We start from the raw sequence: 20,243 nt of genomic DNA on the forward strand, positions 1-20,243 counted from the left end.
AATTATTGAGCACAATAATTCATTTATATTATTAACTAGTCTTCAAGAGAAGTCAGCTACAGCTGAAAGAAATGGCCACATGATGGAATCTGCCAAAAGCGTGATTATTATGGAAGAGAAACAGACAAGGCCCAATCAATGTCCTATCAATATGCTACTAAAAGGAGAGCCCAAAGGGCTACCCGACTTCCTGGAGAATTCAGAACCAGGCCCAACCTTGAGTGAAGATGTGCTACCATTTCTCCAATCCGGAGCTACCACATGAAGCACATAGCAACAGTCCAGATTCCAGCCGGTGGTTTGAAGCACTGTGCCCACGTTGATAGCCACCCCTTGTCCAGCTGTGTGCAATTCCTTCTGGAGCTCTGGTCCAGCTTTTTCCAAGAGGGCCTTAGAAAGAGGCCCCACATCAAGCATGAGATCCGAGGGAACAGAGTTGACAACAACATCACTCTTAAAGACAAAAACAAAAAATTGTTTCAAATTTTAACAAAAGGTATTCTCAATGATTACTCTATTTGAGTCACCGGGGTTGGCACAATGGAAGACAACTAAGATGATTAAGGTTTCAGTGATCGAAATAGCATCCCAAGACAAAGGGTTACAAAACACTTATTTAAGTGACACTTAGGAACAAAAGAGGGCAGTCAAAAAGCAATCTATGAATGGTACAGGATCACTGGAGGAGTCCCGAGGAAAAAGCTTCCAGGGCTGTTCCCTGCCTCTCAGGGAATCCAGATGTCTTGAGGAAGGGTCTTGAGGAAATCAAGACCCGTCCTGCCCCTGAGAGGCAGGAAGTCCAGAGGAAGCTGTTTCAGTAACTAGTGAAGACACCATGGGCAATGTGGGGTTTGAGAAATGAGAAGTTTCAGCAGGTAGAGCAAGACAGGGACCAGCATGAACATAAATAAGCATGGTGGGCTATGAACTGTGAACAGATTAATTTGATTTGATAGAGAGCTTCTGCAGCAAAATGGCATACTCCAGACTAGAAATATTACCCTGGGGGTACACTCCGGCAGCCTACCTCTAGTGCCAAGACATCTGGACTCCCTGAGAGGCAGGGAACAGCCCTGGAAGCTTTTTCTTCAGTGAATGTGAGCAGGTTAATTAGGCTAGATTAGAGAGATCAAGAGAACAGAGGAGAGGGAATGTGCCCAAGTGATTTTCAAAGCTGCCCTGCCTGGGTCACTGATGAGTAATGCATAGCAGTTATGCAGCCATGGAAGCTACACATCTATGGGAGTGAAAGGAAAGCAAATATGACTTTTTTACGAGAGAAGGTCTTGCTCTGTCACCCAGGCTGGCGGGCAGTGGCATGATCATAGTTCACTGCAGCCTCAAACTCCTAGGGTTCAAGTGATCCTCCCACCTCAGCATTCAGAGTAGTTAGGACTATGGGTATGAGCCACCATGCATAGCTGGGAAAGAATATCTTAATATTTGGTGTCAAAAGGGACAAGGAATGAAACGCATTCCCATTACTGATGTGTGTCAAAAGAGTTTTTATTTGATTTTTGTAAATGAGACACAAAATTATTTTTAACACTTTGAAATAGTGCAATGGTTAAGAGCCTGAACAAATTCCAATCTTGGCTCTAACATTTGCTAGCTGGGGGACATGGGCAAATTTCTTAACCCCTTTAAGTCTTACTCCCTCATCTGTGAAGTGAGAAGAATAAAAATCCTAGAATATACCGTAGGGCAGTGAATGAGAAAATGCATGTCAAGAACAGCGCAGTGCTGGCTGGGCATGATGGCTCACGCCTCTAATCCCAGCACTTCGGGAGGCCAAGGCAGGTGAATCACCTGACGTCAGGAGTTTGAGATCAGCATGGCCAACAAGGAGAAACCCCATATTTACTAAAAATAGAAAAATTAGCCAGGTGTGGTGGTAGGTGCCTGTAGTCCCCGCTACTTGGGAGTCTGAGGCAGGAGAATTGCCTGAATCCAGGAACCAGTGGTTGCTGTGAGTCAAGATTGTGCACTGCACTCCAGCCTGGGCAACACAGCAAGATTCTATCTCAAAAAAAAAAAAAAAACAGCACAAAGCTTGGCACATGGTAACAACCAATGTTAGCTATGGTTCTTGTAATTATTACTTAAGCATACTAGAAGTAAAAATCTGTTTTAAATCTTCCAGTTCAGCACTTTAAATTAAAACAAAATATTTTAACAAAGTAACAATTCAAACAAAAAAGAAAGATGGCACACAGAATAGAAGAAAGTATTTGCAAATCATATAACTGATAAGGAACTTATATCCAAACCACAGGAAAAATAATAAAAAGACAAGTAACCCAAATGAAAAGTAGAAAATATAAGCCAGTTATTTTGGCTCACACCTGTAATTCCAGCATTTTGGGAGGCCAAAGAGGGAGGAACACTTGAAGCCAGAAGTTCAAGGTTACAGCAAGACATGATCATGCCACTGCACTCCAGCCTGGGTGACTGAGCAAGACCCTGCCTCTAAAAGTAATTAACTAACTAATTAAAGTGGGCATAGGAACTATATGGACGTTTCTCTAAAGAAGATAAACACATTGTCAAAAAACATGTGAAAAGATGTTCAACATCATTAGTCATTATGGAAATTCAAATCAAAACCGCAGTGAGATGCGACTTCACACTCACTAGGATGGATATAATCAAAAAGAAGATAATAGCAAGTGTTAGGAAGTGGAGAAATTGGAACTGTCAATGTTGCTGACAGGAATGTAAAATGGTAAAGCTGCTTTGAGAAATGATCTAGCAGTTCCTCAAATGGTCAAACACAGAGTTACCACATAACCCAGCCATCCCATCCTACGTATATACCCAAGATAACTGAAAACATATGTTCATACAAAAGCCTGTATACAAATGTTCACAGCAGCATTACTCATGGAAGTCAAAGAGTAGAAACAATCTAAATGTTCATCAACTGAAGAATGGATAAATAAAATGTGGTCTATTCACACAATGGAGTATTTTTCAGCCCTAAAAAGGAAGCAGGTTCTGATACATGGTACAACATGAATGAACCTTGAAAACATTCTGCTAAGTAAAAGACGTCAGTCAGACAACCACAAATTGTGTGATTCCATTTACATAAAATTTCCAGAATAAGTGATATTATACAAACAGAAAGTAGATTAGTGGTTGCCTAGGGCTGGGGAGGTGAGTGGGTAGATAGAATGGGGAGTGACTACCAATGGGCAAAGAGTTTCTTTCTGGAATGACAAGAATGTTCTAAAATTAGATTGTGATAATGATTGCATACCTCTGTGAATATACCAATAACCACTGAATCGCACACTGTAAATGTGTATGGTATGTGAATTATATCTCACTAAAGCTGTGTAAACAAGGAAGGTGATTGAGTATGACTGTTAAGCAATCTTCAGCTTTTCTCAAGATAGCTGTGATGTAGAAATATGCTAAAACAGCAAACATATTCAGGTTAATACAGTTTCAATTGTGTCACCTTTTATCACATTATACTGGACACTGGATTGATGCTTAGACATACTTTGTTTGGTAAAATAATTCAAAGCAAAACATTTGGCAGGTTTATTAAATCTAGTTCATTTCACTTAATATCATGTAAAGCCTATATCCAACTGTATTTTGTTTAAAGATAATGAAGATAAGTAATACCCGGGGCTGATAATGTAGAACTTTGGTCTTGAACTTTGAATAAAACATGCAGGCTTGATGAAACTTTCATTGTATTGTGATGTTTGTTTTCTTTTACATATATTGTGCTAATTGATCTTCCTTTTAAAAAGTAGGGCAAAAAAGAGCCCAGCAGCATTAATGGGGGGCAGGAAGGGCATTCACCCAGCTCTGGGTCCCAGCCTCCCTCTGGCAGCCCCGAGCACATCCCCTCTGGGCCAGCAGAGGAAGGTTGAGGCTAATATCCACTGGAAGACACAACTATAGCCATGGTAGTTAAGACAGCATGGAGAAACGTTTCTATTGGTGGGTAAGTAAGTGCTGCCCTGCATCTGCCCCCAGTGCTCACACCATCTCCACCCCCACTCCCCTGCCAGGACTCCCCCAAATCCTCCAATTAAAGAAGTAATGCCTGGCACAGTAGGAGGCTTCGGAGCCTGGGCAGATTAGTTAGAGCCTGTGTTGTTAAATTCCATTTAAAAGGCCAGCATGGTGGCTCACGCCTGTCATCCCAACACTTTGGGAGGCAGAGGCTGGTGGATCACCTAAGGTCAGGAGTTCAACACCAGTCTGGCCAACATGGTGAAACCCTGTTTCTACCAAAAAAGTATAAAAATTAGCCAGGTGTGGTGGCACACACCTGTAGTCCCAGCTACTGGGGAGGCTGAGGTGGGAGAATCACTTGAACCTTGAAGGCAGAGGTTGCAGTGAGCCGAGATGGCGCCACTGCACTCCAGCCTGGGCAACAGAGCGAGACCCTGACTCAAAAATAAACAAACTAACAAACAAACATATCAGTCCCCTCACCCCCCACCATGCCCCTGCAGCCTACAAGAATTGTCCCCACATAATGCCTGGCACCTGAAACTTCCTCAGGTCCACTTTCACTTTCACTGGTGTTGAGCGCTGATGGCCCCTCAGACTCTGGCGCCAAGCTTACTCTTGCTCAACACCACTGACAAGACTCCTGTCCTCTGCATACCCTATGCTCTGATTGTTCTCTATCTTCTGTCAGTAAATATATTAGGAAATTAGCCTTAGATCTACCAAAACACAGCAGGTGTAAAGTACAGAGAACTGTCTAAATGTGTGGTATTATGGATTTTTATATCTACTGGAAATCTAGCAATCTGACCTCTATACACTTTCAGTTCTCACAAATAATTGACCAATCTCTATTAGCAAATGTTTTGGTAAGAAGCTCAATTACCTAAGGAAAACTGTTTCAAGGCAGGGGTAGAGGGCCTAGGATTCTCTCCCTTGATTCTCCCCTCGGTCCTTATCTTCCTTCAGCCCACCACCAGAGAGCCATCAACTAAGTAGATCACAGTGGCCTGGTGGTGTTCTGTAAAAACGACACTCACCTTAGCATTCTGCACACCTTCTTTCACCAACAGCATCTGCAGGCCTTCTGGGGACACCAGACTAGTGTGTTTCCACGATGCTTTCCCAGGTCCTGCTGCTGCTGGCAAACTGGGCAGGGCAGCTGTGTCTGGCAGGGTGTTTTTAAATACAGTTTTCACAGCTTCTGCAAAGGCCTCAACAGTCTTCTCAGATACATCCACAAGGTAGATTTCTTTCAACGAGCATTTGTCCTTCTTGTTTAGGAACTTTTTCCTGATGGCAGTAACAATGGTCTCTGCACATAGTTTTAAGGGAAAGCCAAAGACTCCAGAACTAATAGCTGGGATGGCTATGGATTGGTACTTGTATTTTTCAGCTAGACCAAGACTTCGTTGCACAGCTTTCGTTAATAGGTCTATACACGTCGCAGTCTCATCTCTGTTCCAGCAGGGCCCCACGGCGTGGATCACATGGTGGTATGGCAGCTTTCCAGCCTTGGAGATGGTGGCATTGCCTGGTAGGAATTTGCCCTCTCTCTTCACTATCTGGTCACAGTCAGCCTGGAGCTCAGGGCCAGCTGCTTTTGAGAGTGCAGCAGCCAGGCCGCCATAATGCTTAAGGTCCTCATTGGCTGCATTCACCACCACATCGACAGGAAGCTGTACCAAGTCACCCTGCTGCACAATCAGCACGACACCAGGGGCCAAGTCCGTCCGAGAGAAGTACTTCTGCCCAGCAGGGCTGCCTCCCTCCTTTTCTTCATTCTGTTGTAGTTCAATGAAACAACCAAACAACCGTCTGACCTCACTTTGATAAAATCGTGCTTTCTCCTGGAAGAACTGCTTGGCTCCTGGCTTATCAATATGGACACTTTTAACACAGACTGAATCCCAGAGTTGCTTGACGATGTCCATTGCCTTCAGTACGTCGGTCTTTGAGCCAGTTAGCAAAATGCCTTTTTGTCTGTTCTCAGGATTGAAACCTACCTGCACATTTGCCCTCTTTATCTTTGGCCAGAATAGCTTCTTTTCTGCTCTTAAATAGTCAATAACTAAGGAAGGCTTTACTTCAATCAGTCTCTCTATTTTCATGTTTTGTTCAATGAAGTTATAAAGCAATTGATAGGTTTCATTTACTTCTTTTACCTGGCCTGTAATGATGACTTCAGCTGTGGTTTCTGAAACTAACTCACTGATGATTACACTGTTTGGGGAGAAATTTTGTTTCTTATGCAAATTTTGAGTGATCATTTTCCATTTCTTGACATGAAGAACTTCTTTGTTCTCAACTTCAATGCGTTTATAATTTAAGGCACTGAGCATGTGCTTTTCAGCTTCTAACAGGGCTTCAGAAGAACAGCTGGTTAAGAGAACAGTTGTACCCTCTAGCTCATAAAGTGCAAGAATTTTTTGTGCTATAAAAAGACACTTAGAGAATTCTTTATAGTTTACCTGTTGCAAAAACTGAAAAATCTCAGGAGAAACCACAATGTTTTTCTGAGCCATGGTGTACACCTTTTCCTGGATTTCACACTTTATTTTATACACATTTGCACTAGGTCCTTTCAAGCACAAGTGTTGAGTGAGTCCATCATAACAAATCTCTGTCTCTAGGCACTCTGTATGTAAATGGTCCAGTAGACCACTCTGACACAAAAGAAAATACTTGCCTGGAGAAATGATCATTTTTTCCTTCAGACTTTGCTCTTCCTTTTTAATTTTTTGAGTAGTGCTTTCTATTAACTCCTTGATTTGTACCTCAATGCTTTGGACATCCTCTGATTTCCCCGCTAAGATTACCATCTCCTTAAGAGCATCAAACTCAATCAAAATCCTGTCATCTTCTACATCATTTTTTACAGTGTCCCACACTGTTGGATCCACTTTAATTGGGGTGACTTTATATTTAGATCGGATGCTAGAGAGTGCTGTGGAAGTATATGCCTTCCAGGTCTTGATTCTTGGTCTTCCTTCATTGACTAAGGTGGCTGCTGGTCTGATGGTAACTTTACCACTGAGTTGGGACCACGTGAGCTCACAGTGACAACGCCTCATTTCATCGTTTATCTCCTCAATCAGGTGATTCTTTTTCTGTAAGAACTTCCATAAGGGAAGATCTATTGACTCTTCAAATGGTGCTGGAAGCTTGATCAGGGGCTTTTCCTTTCCATACAAGGCTGTGCCCAATGAGGCATAGTATGGGAACACAGAAAGTGGCATTTTATTGAAGTCCAGTTTTGTGGCCATGACGTTGTCCAACACTTAAAAGGAAAGAAGCAAAATAATGTAAGCCCAGGATGATATATGGCAAATGAAAACAAAACACAATTTTCTGATTTTAGAGAAAAAAAATCAAATGTTTGTCTAACACTTAAAAGGAAAGAAATAAAACAAAGTAAGACCAAGATGATATGTGGCAAGAACAAAATTTTTCCATTTTAGAGAAAAAAATTCTAATGTTGGTAGAATTTTGATGTTATGACATCTTAAAAAGCAAGACTACTCTCAAAGTGCTCAAATATAAATTGATATGTGTTAACAGTGCACAGGTATCCCTTATTGAATGGAATAATTACTTTCTAGGCAATATCCATCTATGCTGAAATCCTGTTAATTAAATTCTGTTTACTGTTTTCCTGATATTACTGGTATATCATCATGTTAAGAAATACATGAGCTTGGTCATAAGCATGAGAATAATGTTTGCCCTAGTATAAAAAACATTTTGGTGCTCAAAGTGAAGCTCACCTCAGTTTTATGCTATTTGGTCTTCTTGTACAGTCCTACAATTTTAGGCTTCAAAGTTGACTTAGATAACATTAATACCTTGAAAAGGAGGAGCATCATAGCAAGTTATTATAGCTTACCACGTGTCACACACTATTCTGAGTGCTTTATATAGATACAAGTAGGGATGATAATAATAACATCTCTACCTCAAATGGCATTATTATTATCATCTCTACTTACACATGTTAAAACTGAGGCTAGGAAAGGTTAGATAACTTGGATAGGGCTACACAGACTGCAAATAACTCAGCTAAGGTTCAGTGTTTGTCTAACCCCAAAGCCCATCCTCTTACTCCTCCACCAAACCCACGTCATCATCACAGTCTTCTGTGAGCCCAGACCCACAGACTACGATTCAGTAAGACACACACCTCCTCCTGTCCCTGCTGCAATCTCCCTTTTCCACTTCACTGGAACAATCCCATGGGTGTGTTTGCATGTGTATGCATGTGCACGCTCTTCTCTTCAAGGTCCCTCCTCATTTTGTGTAAGTTATTAGGCAGGGTATCTGCAGAAAGGGAATCAGAATGTGCTCCAATAGCAACTTGGGTTGAAAGAACATCTTTTGTGGAAAGATGTTAAAAATAACTTTGCCTTGTATGTGATTGGGTCCTAAAGCTGCTATCACACATGATGGAAAGAAAGTGGCCTTCAGAGGCCCAAACATATAGCTTCAACTTCCCAAAATGGCCCTGTGGCAGCCCTGTGCCTGGGCAGTATTTATGATTACCAGGTAAGTAGTAATGTGAGCCCTACTTCACAGATAAGAACACAGAGGCTTAGGTGTGTTAAAGTAACTCAGCCAAGATTACAAAGCTAAAACGCACCAAAGCCAGCAATCAAACTCAGGTCTGTCTGACCCAAGAACCATCACAGATGTCACCTTAAAATGCCTTAAAGTCTCCAACCTGTTTTTCTTGTCTGTAAGGACAAAATTTATCTAACTGTGCAGGTTATTATTAATGGGATTGTGGGATACCGTAGAAGAAAAAAATAGCAAAAGATCTTAGGGACACAGGTGTTCAATGAGAATTCTCTTCCTTAAGGAATAAATCAGATTTTGTGAAGTTGAACAAATAATTGCAAAGTGCCTGTTTTCTTCCTCTCAAGAAATCTACATAAAACACAATATTGTGCAATACATTCTTTTTTAAATGAAGCTCTATCTCTTACTGGCAACCCACTGTGAATGGTGAAATATCCTATAAGAAAAATTAATGTTATAGGTGAACAGGAGATTTGGAAAAAGGAGAGAAGTTAAGGGTATATGTTATGGAACCAGAATACCCACATTCAAATCCTGGCTCTGTCACTCACTAGCTGTGTAATCTTGGGCAAGTTCTCGGGTCTTTCTGTGCTTCAGTTTCCTCATGTGTAAAACAGGGATTATAACAAGAAGATGTCCATAAGACTGTCTGAATGCACTTGGTAACACACTGCAAAGCTATGCAAATGTAAGTTATAATTATAAGAAGGAGAAGCTAAACTGGGTGCAGTGACCATGTCTATAATCCCAGCATGTTAGGAGGCAAAGGAGGGAGTGTTGCTCGAGCCTAGGAGTTCAAGACCAGCCTGGGCAACATGTGAAACCCCATCTCTACTAAAAATAAAAACATTAGCTGGGTGTGGTGGCATGCACCTGTAGTTCCAGCTACTCTGGAGGCTGAGGTGGGAGGATCACCTGGGCCTGGGGAGACTGAGGCTGCAGTGAGCCATGATCATGCCACTGCACTCCAGCCTAAGCGACAGTGAGACCCTGTCTCAAACTAAATAAATAAAAATAAATAAATAAGAAAATGAAAATTAAAAAAAATAAAAAGAAAGAGAAGCTAGAGAACAAAAAAGAAAGTCAGTATATCACAGATTGTGGAGGACAGAGAATTAGTGAGCTTGGAGGAGGAGGTGTGGCCAACGAAGTCAGATGGTGCAAAGAGATCAGGGAGAAAAGGAACCTTTGAGAGTACATGAATAGCTCTGGCATAAAATAAACCTTAATTAAATAGTACTTAATTAACATTAGTTGTGTATGTGCAGAAGAGCCCTTCTGAGGACAAACCCAACAGCCCCATGCTCTCAAGATGTTTGAAAGCCCTGCAACTGAACTCTCACCACAAACTGGGAGGTTAATTTCTAGGGTAGAGTACTTTATGTACCCCTCTCTCTCCCTGGGCCCAAGACCAGGCAGCGGGAGATCTGAATATGTGACAGAAGCTCCTCTTTGTCCCTTTGCCCAAGGAGTAGTAAGTCTTTCATTCCATTTTAGTTCAAATCATACTTTCTTTCACCCAGTTTTCCCAACTCATAAAAACTGAGTTAGGAAAAGGAAGGCTCCTTCAAGTACCCTGTTGAAACAATTTCTCTCAAGTGGGTGGCATACCACATTATCCTGTGTCATGCCCCACTCTGATTAATCCCAGGCACAATTTTCCTTCTTTTCCTAGGAAGTCTGCCTCGCTAATTCCTACTGCTCAGCCTTGACCTCTGAACACAAGTGGAACCTCCAAGCTTACCTCGCATATACCTCAGAGAACTGGCAGTCTATATCACAAAACACTCATAAGTGTTTCTCTAAGGTTCAGCTGGACATAGTTTTCACAGGGTCACTCCAAACAATAGTCCAGCAGGTATCCACTGGTCATGTGAAACCACCCTGTCTATTTTTGAATGATGATACAATAGGTGGAAGAAGTAGTGGCACTTTATAGGAACTCTATGAGTTGCTGAGTATTTCTTTACCTAACCTTGTTGAAATTGATTTGAGAGTTTCTATCAAGTGTGTGGCTAAAAAACAGATTATCTCCTCTTTAACATATTATTTCAAAGGTCCCAAGGATATATTTTTCAGCCCATCATAGGTAGAGATTCATGAAAGAATCTCCTTATATCTTTCAAAAACTTGATGTTACTTCTCTAAAGTTTGGATCACTGGCCTTATTAAGCATCATATCCCAAATAAGCAGGATTATTTATTCAATTTCCAACAAAATATATAAATAAACAAATAAAACACATCAGAACTAGATTGATAACTGTTAAGCTCTGCTAAAAATGGCCTAGATTATGCCAAGAATGACAGGGTAATAAATATTACCTTTTCTGTCAAAAAATTCAATCAGAGCTGAACTCTCTTCAGGAAAATATTCAACATTGGCAACTCTTCCCCCTCCATTAAAGGGATTTTCAAAGAAAAGTTGTAAACTGTAGTCATCAGCACCAGGTGGCAGGTTTTCAACCCTGATTATTTTTGTTCCTTCCAGAATTCTTGGAGAAAGTTGAAGGTGTTTAATTAAATGGTGCTTGGTACAATCGTCAACAAATCTTACAATATCTAAAAACCAAAAAAAAGGAAAGAAAAGCAGTAAATTATGGTTGTATCTTTATGTTGTATAGAAAAAAATGTCTGGCTATTGAGATAAAAGGAAGAGCTAAGCACTCTATTTTTAGACACAAGATTTTAATACCTATGTGAGAATTTACATACCTCAAACACCCAGTCTCTGAGCAACACACACACGAATGTCTTACCTGGATTACTGCCACGGAGCTGTGTTCCCACTTCCTGCCCCAGCCCTCACCAACCCTCCTGAGGGCTTCCCTACAAATCTCATTTCACTCCTTTCTCAAGCCCTTCCATGGATCCCCATTAACTGCAGGAAAGAGTGTTGACACTCCTCAGCCAGGTGTACAATGCCCTTGGCAATGTGACTCGAAACTAATTTCCAAGCATCACCTTTGGTTATTCCCTGCCATTCATTTTATTTTCCATGTTGCCATAAAAACTAGTCATTCTTATTGTAAACCCCCTTCTCCTTTAAAGGGTCTTTCTGTATACAGTTTCCTGCATCTGGAATGCTCTCCAATTTTTTATCTTGGTCCTATTCATCCTTCAGGACTGAACTCAATTGTCTCTTTAATAATAAGTATTGGCCAGGCGTGGTGGCTCATGCCTGTAATCTGAGCACTCTGGGAAGCCGAGGCAGGTGGATCACCTGAGGTCAGGAGTTCAAGACCAGCCTGGCCAACATAGTAAAAATCCATCTCTACTAAAAATACAAAAATTAGCCGTGCATGGTTGCATGCACCTGTAGTCCCAGCTACTCAGAAAGTTGAGGCAGGAGAATCACTTGAACCGGGGAGGCAAAGATTGCAGTGAGCTGAGACCACACCAATGCACTGCACTCCAGGCTGGGTGACAGAGCGAGACTCTGATAATAATAATAATCAGTATTGATGGTGGACCCATGATGTGCCAGGCACTGTGCTAGGATCTGGGGACACAGAAATAAATATAACAAGTCCTTGCCAGTGCATCATCTGTGAGGGAGCAAGTCTTAAGAGCAAATAAATTGCCTATTGTGGGATCAAATGAGATGGGAAGACTCATACTAGGAATCACACAAAGATTCCCTGAGTAAGTGGCTCTGATCTGGGTTTTGAACGATGAAGAGGGCTTTACCACATGGATAGGGAAAGGGCTATGTCAGGCAGACGGTGTATATTCTGGACATTATCAAGTGGTATTACTGGAATATGAACTTCACAGAAGCAAGACCAAGCCACCTTGTTTGGGTCCCTTTCCTCCCATTTCCCGCAGCTTTTTGTTCACAGCTTAGAGAGACAGCTTCTTCTCTTGGACTTTTCTTATTCATTTACATATGGGCTTCCTCCCTGACCCCAGGCTATGAGTTTCTCGAGAGCAGAAACCTGGTTATCCATCTCTGTAACCCACAGAGAGTTATTCATCTCTGTACCCACAAGTGTTCAAGATTCTGGTCAATGAACATAAGCAAGTCCATTTAGTTTTTCCTTTGTAAGATATGGTAATAAATTTGAAATAAGAATAGCTCCCTTTGAGTCCTTACTGTGTCTCAGGTACTATGTTAAGTTGTTGATTTTTTTTTTTCTTTCTGACAGGGGGTCTCACTCTGTAACTCAGGCTGGAGTGCAGTGACATGATCTTGGCTCACTGCAACCTCCGCTTCCCAGCCTCAAGTGATCCTTCCACCTCAGCCTCCTGAATAGCTGCGAGGACAGGTGTGCACTACTACACCTGGCTTACTTTTGTATTTTTTGTAGAGTCGGAGTTTCGCCATGTTGCCCAGGCTGCTCTCAAACTCCTAGACTCAGACAATCCACCCACCTTGGCCTCCCTAAGTGCTGGAATTACAGGCGTGAGCTACTACACCTGGCCCTATGTTAAGTACTTTTCAAACATTATCTCATTCAATCATTACAAAAGTTATAATATTAGGTAGTTATTATTGTCCCCATTTTATAGACAAGGAAAGTGAGGCACAGAGAGCATAATAACTTGGCCAAACTCATATAACTAGTTAAATGGCAGAGCTGGAATTTTGACTCCATGACCTGTGCTCTTAACCACTCCACTGCCATGGCCATGGAATAGTGAAGGCTTGGAATTGGAAAATGTACTTGTAATGGGTGGTGACAGCTCTCTTCCCAGTCTGAGAGATTGTCTACAGGTTCCTGATAATTATCTTAAAGAGCACTCATTTTCTGCATCACACACACTTACCCATACCTACATGTGTGAATGGCCATGAAAGCGCTAGGAAATATCTGGTAAAGTGGTAAGAAGACAGGCTGTAGAGGTAAGCTGCCTGGATTCAAACCCAGTTTGTCCATGCATTCGCACCTTTGTGTTTTGTCTCCCCAACTGCAACATGGGGAACAATAACAGTAATCTCATAAGGTTTTGGAGAGGACAAATAAATTAATACATGTAAAGAGGCTGGCATAGTACCTGGCTTACAGTAAGCACTCTATGAGTGCGTATCACCATTACCTTCCAGGAGGTCCAGTTTGGCAATACAGATAAATATTTACTTCACCCAGTGAGATAGCACATGTGAAAAAGCCGAATCCTTTACTTGGAATCACTTGGACTTTTAGATTTCTATTTTGCTGTGTTCGTGGTCTCTCTCTCTCTCTCTCTCTCTCTCTCTCTCTCTCTCTCTCTGTCACACACACACACACACACACACACACACACACACATTTGGGCACTCCTGCAATAAAGTTAATTCTATTAAAAATACCAGAATTTGGTTTCAAAATGAATACGCTTCCCTTCAAAATATATTAACTTGGAGACCTATATTACCTATATTAACTTGGAGACCTCTCTTAGTAGCTACTAGAAAGAGTCAAACCTTCAGAGATGTCTCACTAAGAGTCATCTCATGTCCCATGATGTGGTACAAAGAAGACAGGCAGAGGAAGCGTCACTTCATCTTACCTATGTGCTTCTGAAAGGTAACGACAGCAACATCAAAATCTCTTATTACTTCCACTTGAAAATCACCGTTAAAGAGGCCACTTATGTTCTCCACTAACAAGGTTAACATCATGTCAGTCACATTTGGCTTGAGGTTTTCAAATACCACCAAAGAGGAAATATTTTCACATTCCTTTGTGACATCTTCCATTTTGTCTGATCCACCATCGAGAGAGAGTTTTACATCCAGTTCTTCTGACACATCTGATTTTAGGAAGACGAAAGAGGTACAAGATGTTATAGTTAGGTACCACGGTCTTAGTAAAGAAAGCATCACAAGACACTGCCCTCTTTCCTTGCCAATCTCTTGGCTAACTCACAGAAAAATAGATCTTGGATGGCTTTTTGCTTTATTTAAATAAAAATAGCATGTAACATATAATTGCCTGTTATTAAAGTTCACTTTTTAAAATGTTCATGTTGACAAAATAGGTCTTTATTGTCAAGATTATAGGCATTATAGGGTTAAAAAGATTTTCATTGATTGTTGGTGGGTATATATTTAGCCTTTGTGGAAATGAATTTTTTAAATCTGTCCAAATTAGTGATAAGAAAAAATATTCACATTACTTAGCTAAGTAAAGAAACAGTCATTTTATAGAATGATTTACATTATAAGACTATTTTCATATGTGAATTTATATTAAAATTATACATAATTGAAGTTTAATCTTATTATACCCTTTTCTGTCTGGCCTTTTTGAGGAGCCTAACTTGTCCTTCTTAGCACTTGATACCTATTTCTAGCATAGCACCACACTAAAATTATTGAACTAAGCTTCTCAAAAGCAAGTCACATGTTTATTCATCTTTGTATTGCTGGCATATGGTATATAATTGAGCCCCAGTAAGTATTTCCAGAATTGGGGATTTACTGCTTCAGTCACTGGAGGAAAGAAAGAATATCTGATGATGCTCAAACATGGGTGTCACCTAACACATTATACTCTGAAAAATAGTTAAGTTCCCATCACAGAAGCAAAAAAAGGATCTCTACAGCGAATGGCTAAGGAATACACACAGAAGGTGAAATGGCTGTTGCATACAAAGGCCGCTGAATGGCAATCACCCTAGCTGGCTCATTCCTCTCCACTGTTGACCATAAGAGTGAGTTACACATATACCCAAGGACAGTCTCACTGTATGCTTGTCCACTGAAGCATGGTGTATTCAATATGATCTTTAGGCATTCTGTGAATAACTATTCAATAGGGGCTCTTATCGTGTTCAAGACCCTGGATGTAAGTAGAGCTGAGAATATAAAAAACATTACAGTAGATAACAAATTTATGGATTTTCTAATGGAGGTTTATGAGAAAAATGACATGTGTAAATGTTTGCAGTGGCAGCATAAAATGCTCTGTGTTCACCAAATCCATTTTGTTTACTTCCTGGGCAATATTTCTCAAGTTTCCTGGGGTTCAGTTTCAACAGTAATGTCCCTGCAGTTAATGGAACATGGGTGGAATTGAATTCCACCTTCAGGCCTGGCAAATATAAATCTCCTTAATATGAAACCCCATTCTCCCTTGCAGTGACCTTGGAAACCACATACTGAAGATAATGGTGTCAAAGGGTGCAAGGAGCCTGGGTCCCTGAATGACCACATGAAGTGGCTGACACTCCCGCTGCCACCCCAGCTGCCAACTACACTGAACTGTGATGCAAAGGAGAAACAAACTTGTGTTGTGGCCAGGCGCGGTGGCACATGCCCGTAATCCCAGCACTTTGGAAGATCGAGGCAGGCAGATCACTTGAGGTCAGGAGTTCGAGACCAGTCTGGCCAACACCGTGAAACCCCATCTCTACTAAAAATACAAAAATTAGCTGGGCGTGGTGGCACGCGCCTCTAATCCCAGCTACTCAGGAGGCTGAGGCAGGAGAATCGCTTGAACCCAGGAGGCAGAGGTTGCAGTGAGCTGAGATTGCGCCACTGCATTCCAGCCTGGGCAATTGCATCTCAAAAAAAAAAAAAAATAATAATAATAATAAATAAATAAATAAATAAATAAATAAACTTGTGTTGTATCAGGTTACTGATTTGGGAGGTTGTTTGTTATAACAATTAGACCACCCTGTTGTGTGCTGGCTATCATTCCACCACACACGGTCATGCTAAATTAAAAAATAGCTTAAGAATAAAATAGCTACATAAATTAGCACAGAGCCAAGTATGACAAATCAGAATGCCTGCTGGGTTAGGGAGGAGGCTAAATGTGTTTAACCCCTGCTGCCACTCTTAGCCATGTGACTTTGGCCATGTCTCTTAATCCTAAAATGAGGGTATAGGACTAAGAGAAGTAGGCAGAAAGAATCTTTCCAGCAATATAGTTTTATAAACCTATCAATATGAGGCACTTCACCACAACAAAGGCTTGGTTAATTGACAAAAAAAGAGCATCAACAATCAAGCCAAGAGTCCCAGAAAGAGATAAAAGGACTGCGCTGACATGGAAAGACAAGATGAGAGGAGGAAGTTCAGCAGATCTTGAAGGGTATGTGGAATTGGGTAGAGAAAAGTGGGATAGTGGGAACTGTGAGCAACAGAAGCATAGGCAGGGTGCTGCAATTGCATTAGACAATTCAGAAAACAATGATTTGACTGCTGTGGCTCAAAAGGAGCACATTTGTGCAGAATGAAAGAAATGAGGCCAGAAAACCGGACTAGATCCAGAAGGTGGTCTGGACTTTATCTCCCAGCTTGTGGTAAGGTTGAGTCATGGAAGGTTTCCATGAACAGAACGGCAGGCTATTTAGCAATAGTGCAAAGGGCTGGTCAGGTTTAAGGAGAAGGGTGGCAGACACAGACAGAGCAAGCAAGGAGCTCCTGCCATGCCAAACCTGTGAGGTAAAAAAGGAAGGGCCTGTGGTGAAAAAAGGATGGATAAGGAAAACTTAAAATAAAATGAGGCTGGGCATAGTGGCTCATGCCTGTAATCTCAGCACTCTGGGAGGCCAATGTGGGAGGGTCACTTGAGGCCAGGAGTTCAAGACCAGCTTGGGTAACATAGTGAGATCGTGTCACTACAAAATTTTTTTTAAATTGGCCAGGCATGGTAGTGGGTGTTATAATAGCCCCAGCTACTTAGGAGGTTGTGGTGGGAGGATTGCTTGAGCTGGGGAGGTCGAGGCTGCAGTGAGCCAAAACAGCCTGAGCAACAGAGTGAAACCCTCTCTCCAAAAAAAAAAAAAAAAAAAAAAAAAAAAAAAAAAAAAAAAAAAAAAAGGATAAAAGGATAGGTCTGTGTGACTAGCAGATGTGAAAAGAGAGATTCCGGAAATGTCTAGTAGGTGGCGAGCAGACTATGTACTTCCAGAGAAATGAGAAAGCCAGAAAGGGCACTTGCTTGGGGAGGAAGATGACACATGTGGCTTCGGGCAGGTTGGCTCTACTATACTTCCCAACAGGAAGATCAGACAGAAGTTCTGGAATTGAGAGAGGATATGGATTTGAAAACACCAGAATTTCCTACCACAGGTAAGCAGTATTTCTCTGCTCTTCCCCTTCTCTCTTCTCCAGGACCTTCCAAGTGCTGATTTCCACCTTTCAGATCCAACTAAGCTTATCCTGGAACAGGACACTAGTTCAGTGCTCACATCCCCGATACAGGTGTGTGTACCTTTCCCTGCCCTGTCAGCTCCTGCAGATGTTTCAGTTGTTGACTTTTTGCATGAGGTTTCAGGCATGCCTAGTGCATTCATGGTGCAGTGTCCTCCACTTTCCCCAACCCTGAGATACAAAACCCAGTTAGTACCTACCTACTCTGCATCCACACTTTGCTCACTTCTGAAACTGTCTACCCCATTCCAATTAATTTCAAGAGTGCCAGCCTTAGGGCCATTGTCAAGGATCAGTGTGGAGTAACCATTCAGCAAAGGACCTCTGCTGCCCTTAAAGGGGCCAACTTTAGTATCTGGTGAAGACCACCCAGTTTCCTGGCTGGCTACTATCTTTAGAGTCCGGGTCAGCTCAGATAAAAACAGGTTAGAAAATGGGCCTAAAATCCCCAGGACAATGAAAAATCTACTGGTGGAAGGGGACTGGGGCTTTAACAGGGAATATGCTTGGGAGTTCTAAGCAAATTTAGAACAGTGCTAACATGTCAGTTAAGATAGAAGTAAGGTAAAATCTAAGAAACACAGATGTGATTAAAATTTGGATCTAGGGCTATAGAGCAAGAATATGCAAATATAAAACCACTTCCTATGGATGGCAAGTTAGCAGTTTGGGGGGTTGAAGAAAGAGAAAAAAAAAAAACACTTTCTAGTCTGAAGTTGAACTTGAGAGTATACAGCACTTTGGCATCTTGCAAGAGAAAGATAAGGACTTAGGAGATCCTGACAACAAACATTGGGAGCTGGGGGTGCCAGTTCCACAAGTGAGGTGTGGAAAGCAGGAATTACTCTAAAGAGACAAAAAATTCCTATTTCATAAACCTCCTGAGCTGCCTAAGAAAGCCATGCATACTAAATTCTACAGTTTTAACAGGACATCCATATTAGATAAAAATAAGCCATATATCCCTATCCAATCCTTTTGCTAAATAAAGGCAGCTCTCATTCTAGTGCCATTTTCCAAAAGAGAAAAGTTGCAGAAAACTACACGTTATCAAGATGATTTCAATATTAGAGGACAATGATTACACATTATTCCTTTTCCTTAAAATTCAGGTATATGTATTACTTTATCTCTCTGGCTTGGTTCATTCAGCGTAGTTCACTTCCTACCCTTTACAGTAGCATGCTTAGCTATGAAAACTATTTGCTTCTTCAGTAAATGTCAGGTGGCATGACAACTCAATGCCCAGATGCTAGTTGAGCACTGGAGTCCACAACAGCTAAGTGGTCCCTGGCTGTTTCCTACAGCAGATGAGATAAGAAGAGCTGCTGTCTTTTGGAGGACTGCAATCCTCCAATCCAATCCTGCACCAGTGTTTGAAAGCCTGTGTTCACGGAGGAGCCACATCTTCCTGTTTTGGCTCCAGAGCACAGCACCCTTACACCCAGTACTCAGGAAGCAGTGCTCATCAACTAAGCCACATGTCACCCCCATGGACATGTCATGTCCTTGCTTCTCAATGGCCAGCTCGGCACAAGCGGTATGTAAAGGTCAGCTCATCACCACCTCTCTGGCACTTCTTTGCCCTCCCCTCTATTGCAGGGTGTCTTCAAGTACTCAGAGAGAGCAGTTTCAATCATCATGACCTGAGCCCTAGAAGCCACCCTCTGCACAACTTGTTCAGAATACGAAGATGATGCAGCCCAAGGCAGCTCCCAGCTGAGAACACCCTGCATTGTGGAAGTCGAAGAGAGGGCTGACTCCCTCAAGTGCTGCCTTTAACAAATGCAAAACTGCTGGTGAATGTCAAAGTCATCTTAACTGAGATTTTACCTGGTTTTTTGACATCTTCTTTGGTCTTGGATTCCTGAAACACAAATAACAAAGTAGCATTAATACATTATTAACAACTTCTTTACATAAGAAAATGTCCCTGGGGCCAGCCTGGAGATGGAGGGTAAGTAGAAATAATAATGAAAAGGTCTGATAATGGTGCTCTTGAATACATGTGGGGCTACACATAGTGGCATATTCACTTTCAAATCACAAAAACCACCAGTGAAGATGAGACACAAGTAACACAAACCTCAATTAACAGCAAGCATTTGGGAATATGAGGTACATCCTACATCAGAGAAACATCTTAGCTCATAATTTTTCCCTCATTTCATATTTATTGAGGCTGGACTTGGTGGCTTACACCTGTTAAGTTCAGCATTTTCGGAGGCCAATGTGGGAGGATCACTTGAGGCCAGGAGTTCAAGACCAGCCTGGGCAACATAGTGAGACCCCGTCTCTACAAAAAAGTTGTAAGAAAAAAAATTAGCCAGGCATGGCGGTGCATGCCTGTAGTGCCAGCTACTTGAGATGCTGAGGCAGGAGGATCACTTGAGCCCAGCAGTTCAAGGTTACAGTGAGCTATGATGGTGCCACTGTACTCCAGCCTGGGAGATAGATCAAGACACTGTCTCTAAAAAAGATAAAAAGTAAATTAAGACTGGGTGTGATGGCTCACACCTGTAATCCTAGCACTATGGGAGACCAAGGCAAGTGGATCACATAAACCCAGGAGTTTAAGACCAGCCTAGGCAACATG

General features: G+C 41.7%; 1 protein-coding gene across 6 annotated transcripts in view; it reads right to left on the reverse strand.

The window, feature by feature from the left end:
• Positions 1–20,243, reverse strand: part of PARP14 (poly(ADP-ribose) polymerase family member 14) — an 86,594-nt gene that overhangs the window by 60,458 nt on the left and 5,893 nt on the right. For 5 of the 6 annotated variants that reach the window (XM_032267734.1, XM_032267735.1, XM_032267732.1 and 2 more), the window contains 5 exons: positions 19,481–19,514; positions 14,050–14,292; positions 10,882–11,118; positions 5,022–7,261; positions 217–453 (listed from right to left, as the gene is read on the reverse strand). In XM_032267734.1, the coding sequence (XP_032123625.1) occupies positions 217–453; positions 5,022–7,261; positions 10,882–11,118; positions 14,050–14,292; positions 19,481–19,514 (2,991 nt within the window). The remainder of the gene's footprint in view (positions 1–216; positions 454–5,021; positions 7,262–10,881; positions 11,119–14,049; positions 14,293–19,480; positions 19,515–20,243) is intronic. The other variant, XM_032267733.1, reaches the window with a different exon arrangement.

Source organism: Sapajus apella, unplaced genomic scaffold, assembly GCF_009761245.1.
Source record: "Sapajus apella isolate SASKATOON/1434 unplaced genomic scaffold, GSC_monkey_1.0 scaffold171, whole genome shotgun sequence".
Classification (NCBI taxonomy): domain Eukaryota; kingdom Metazoa; phylum Chordata; class Mammalia; order Primates; family Cebidae; genus Sapajus; species Sapajus apella.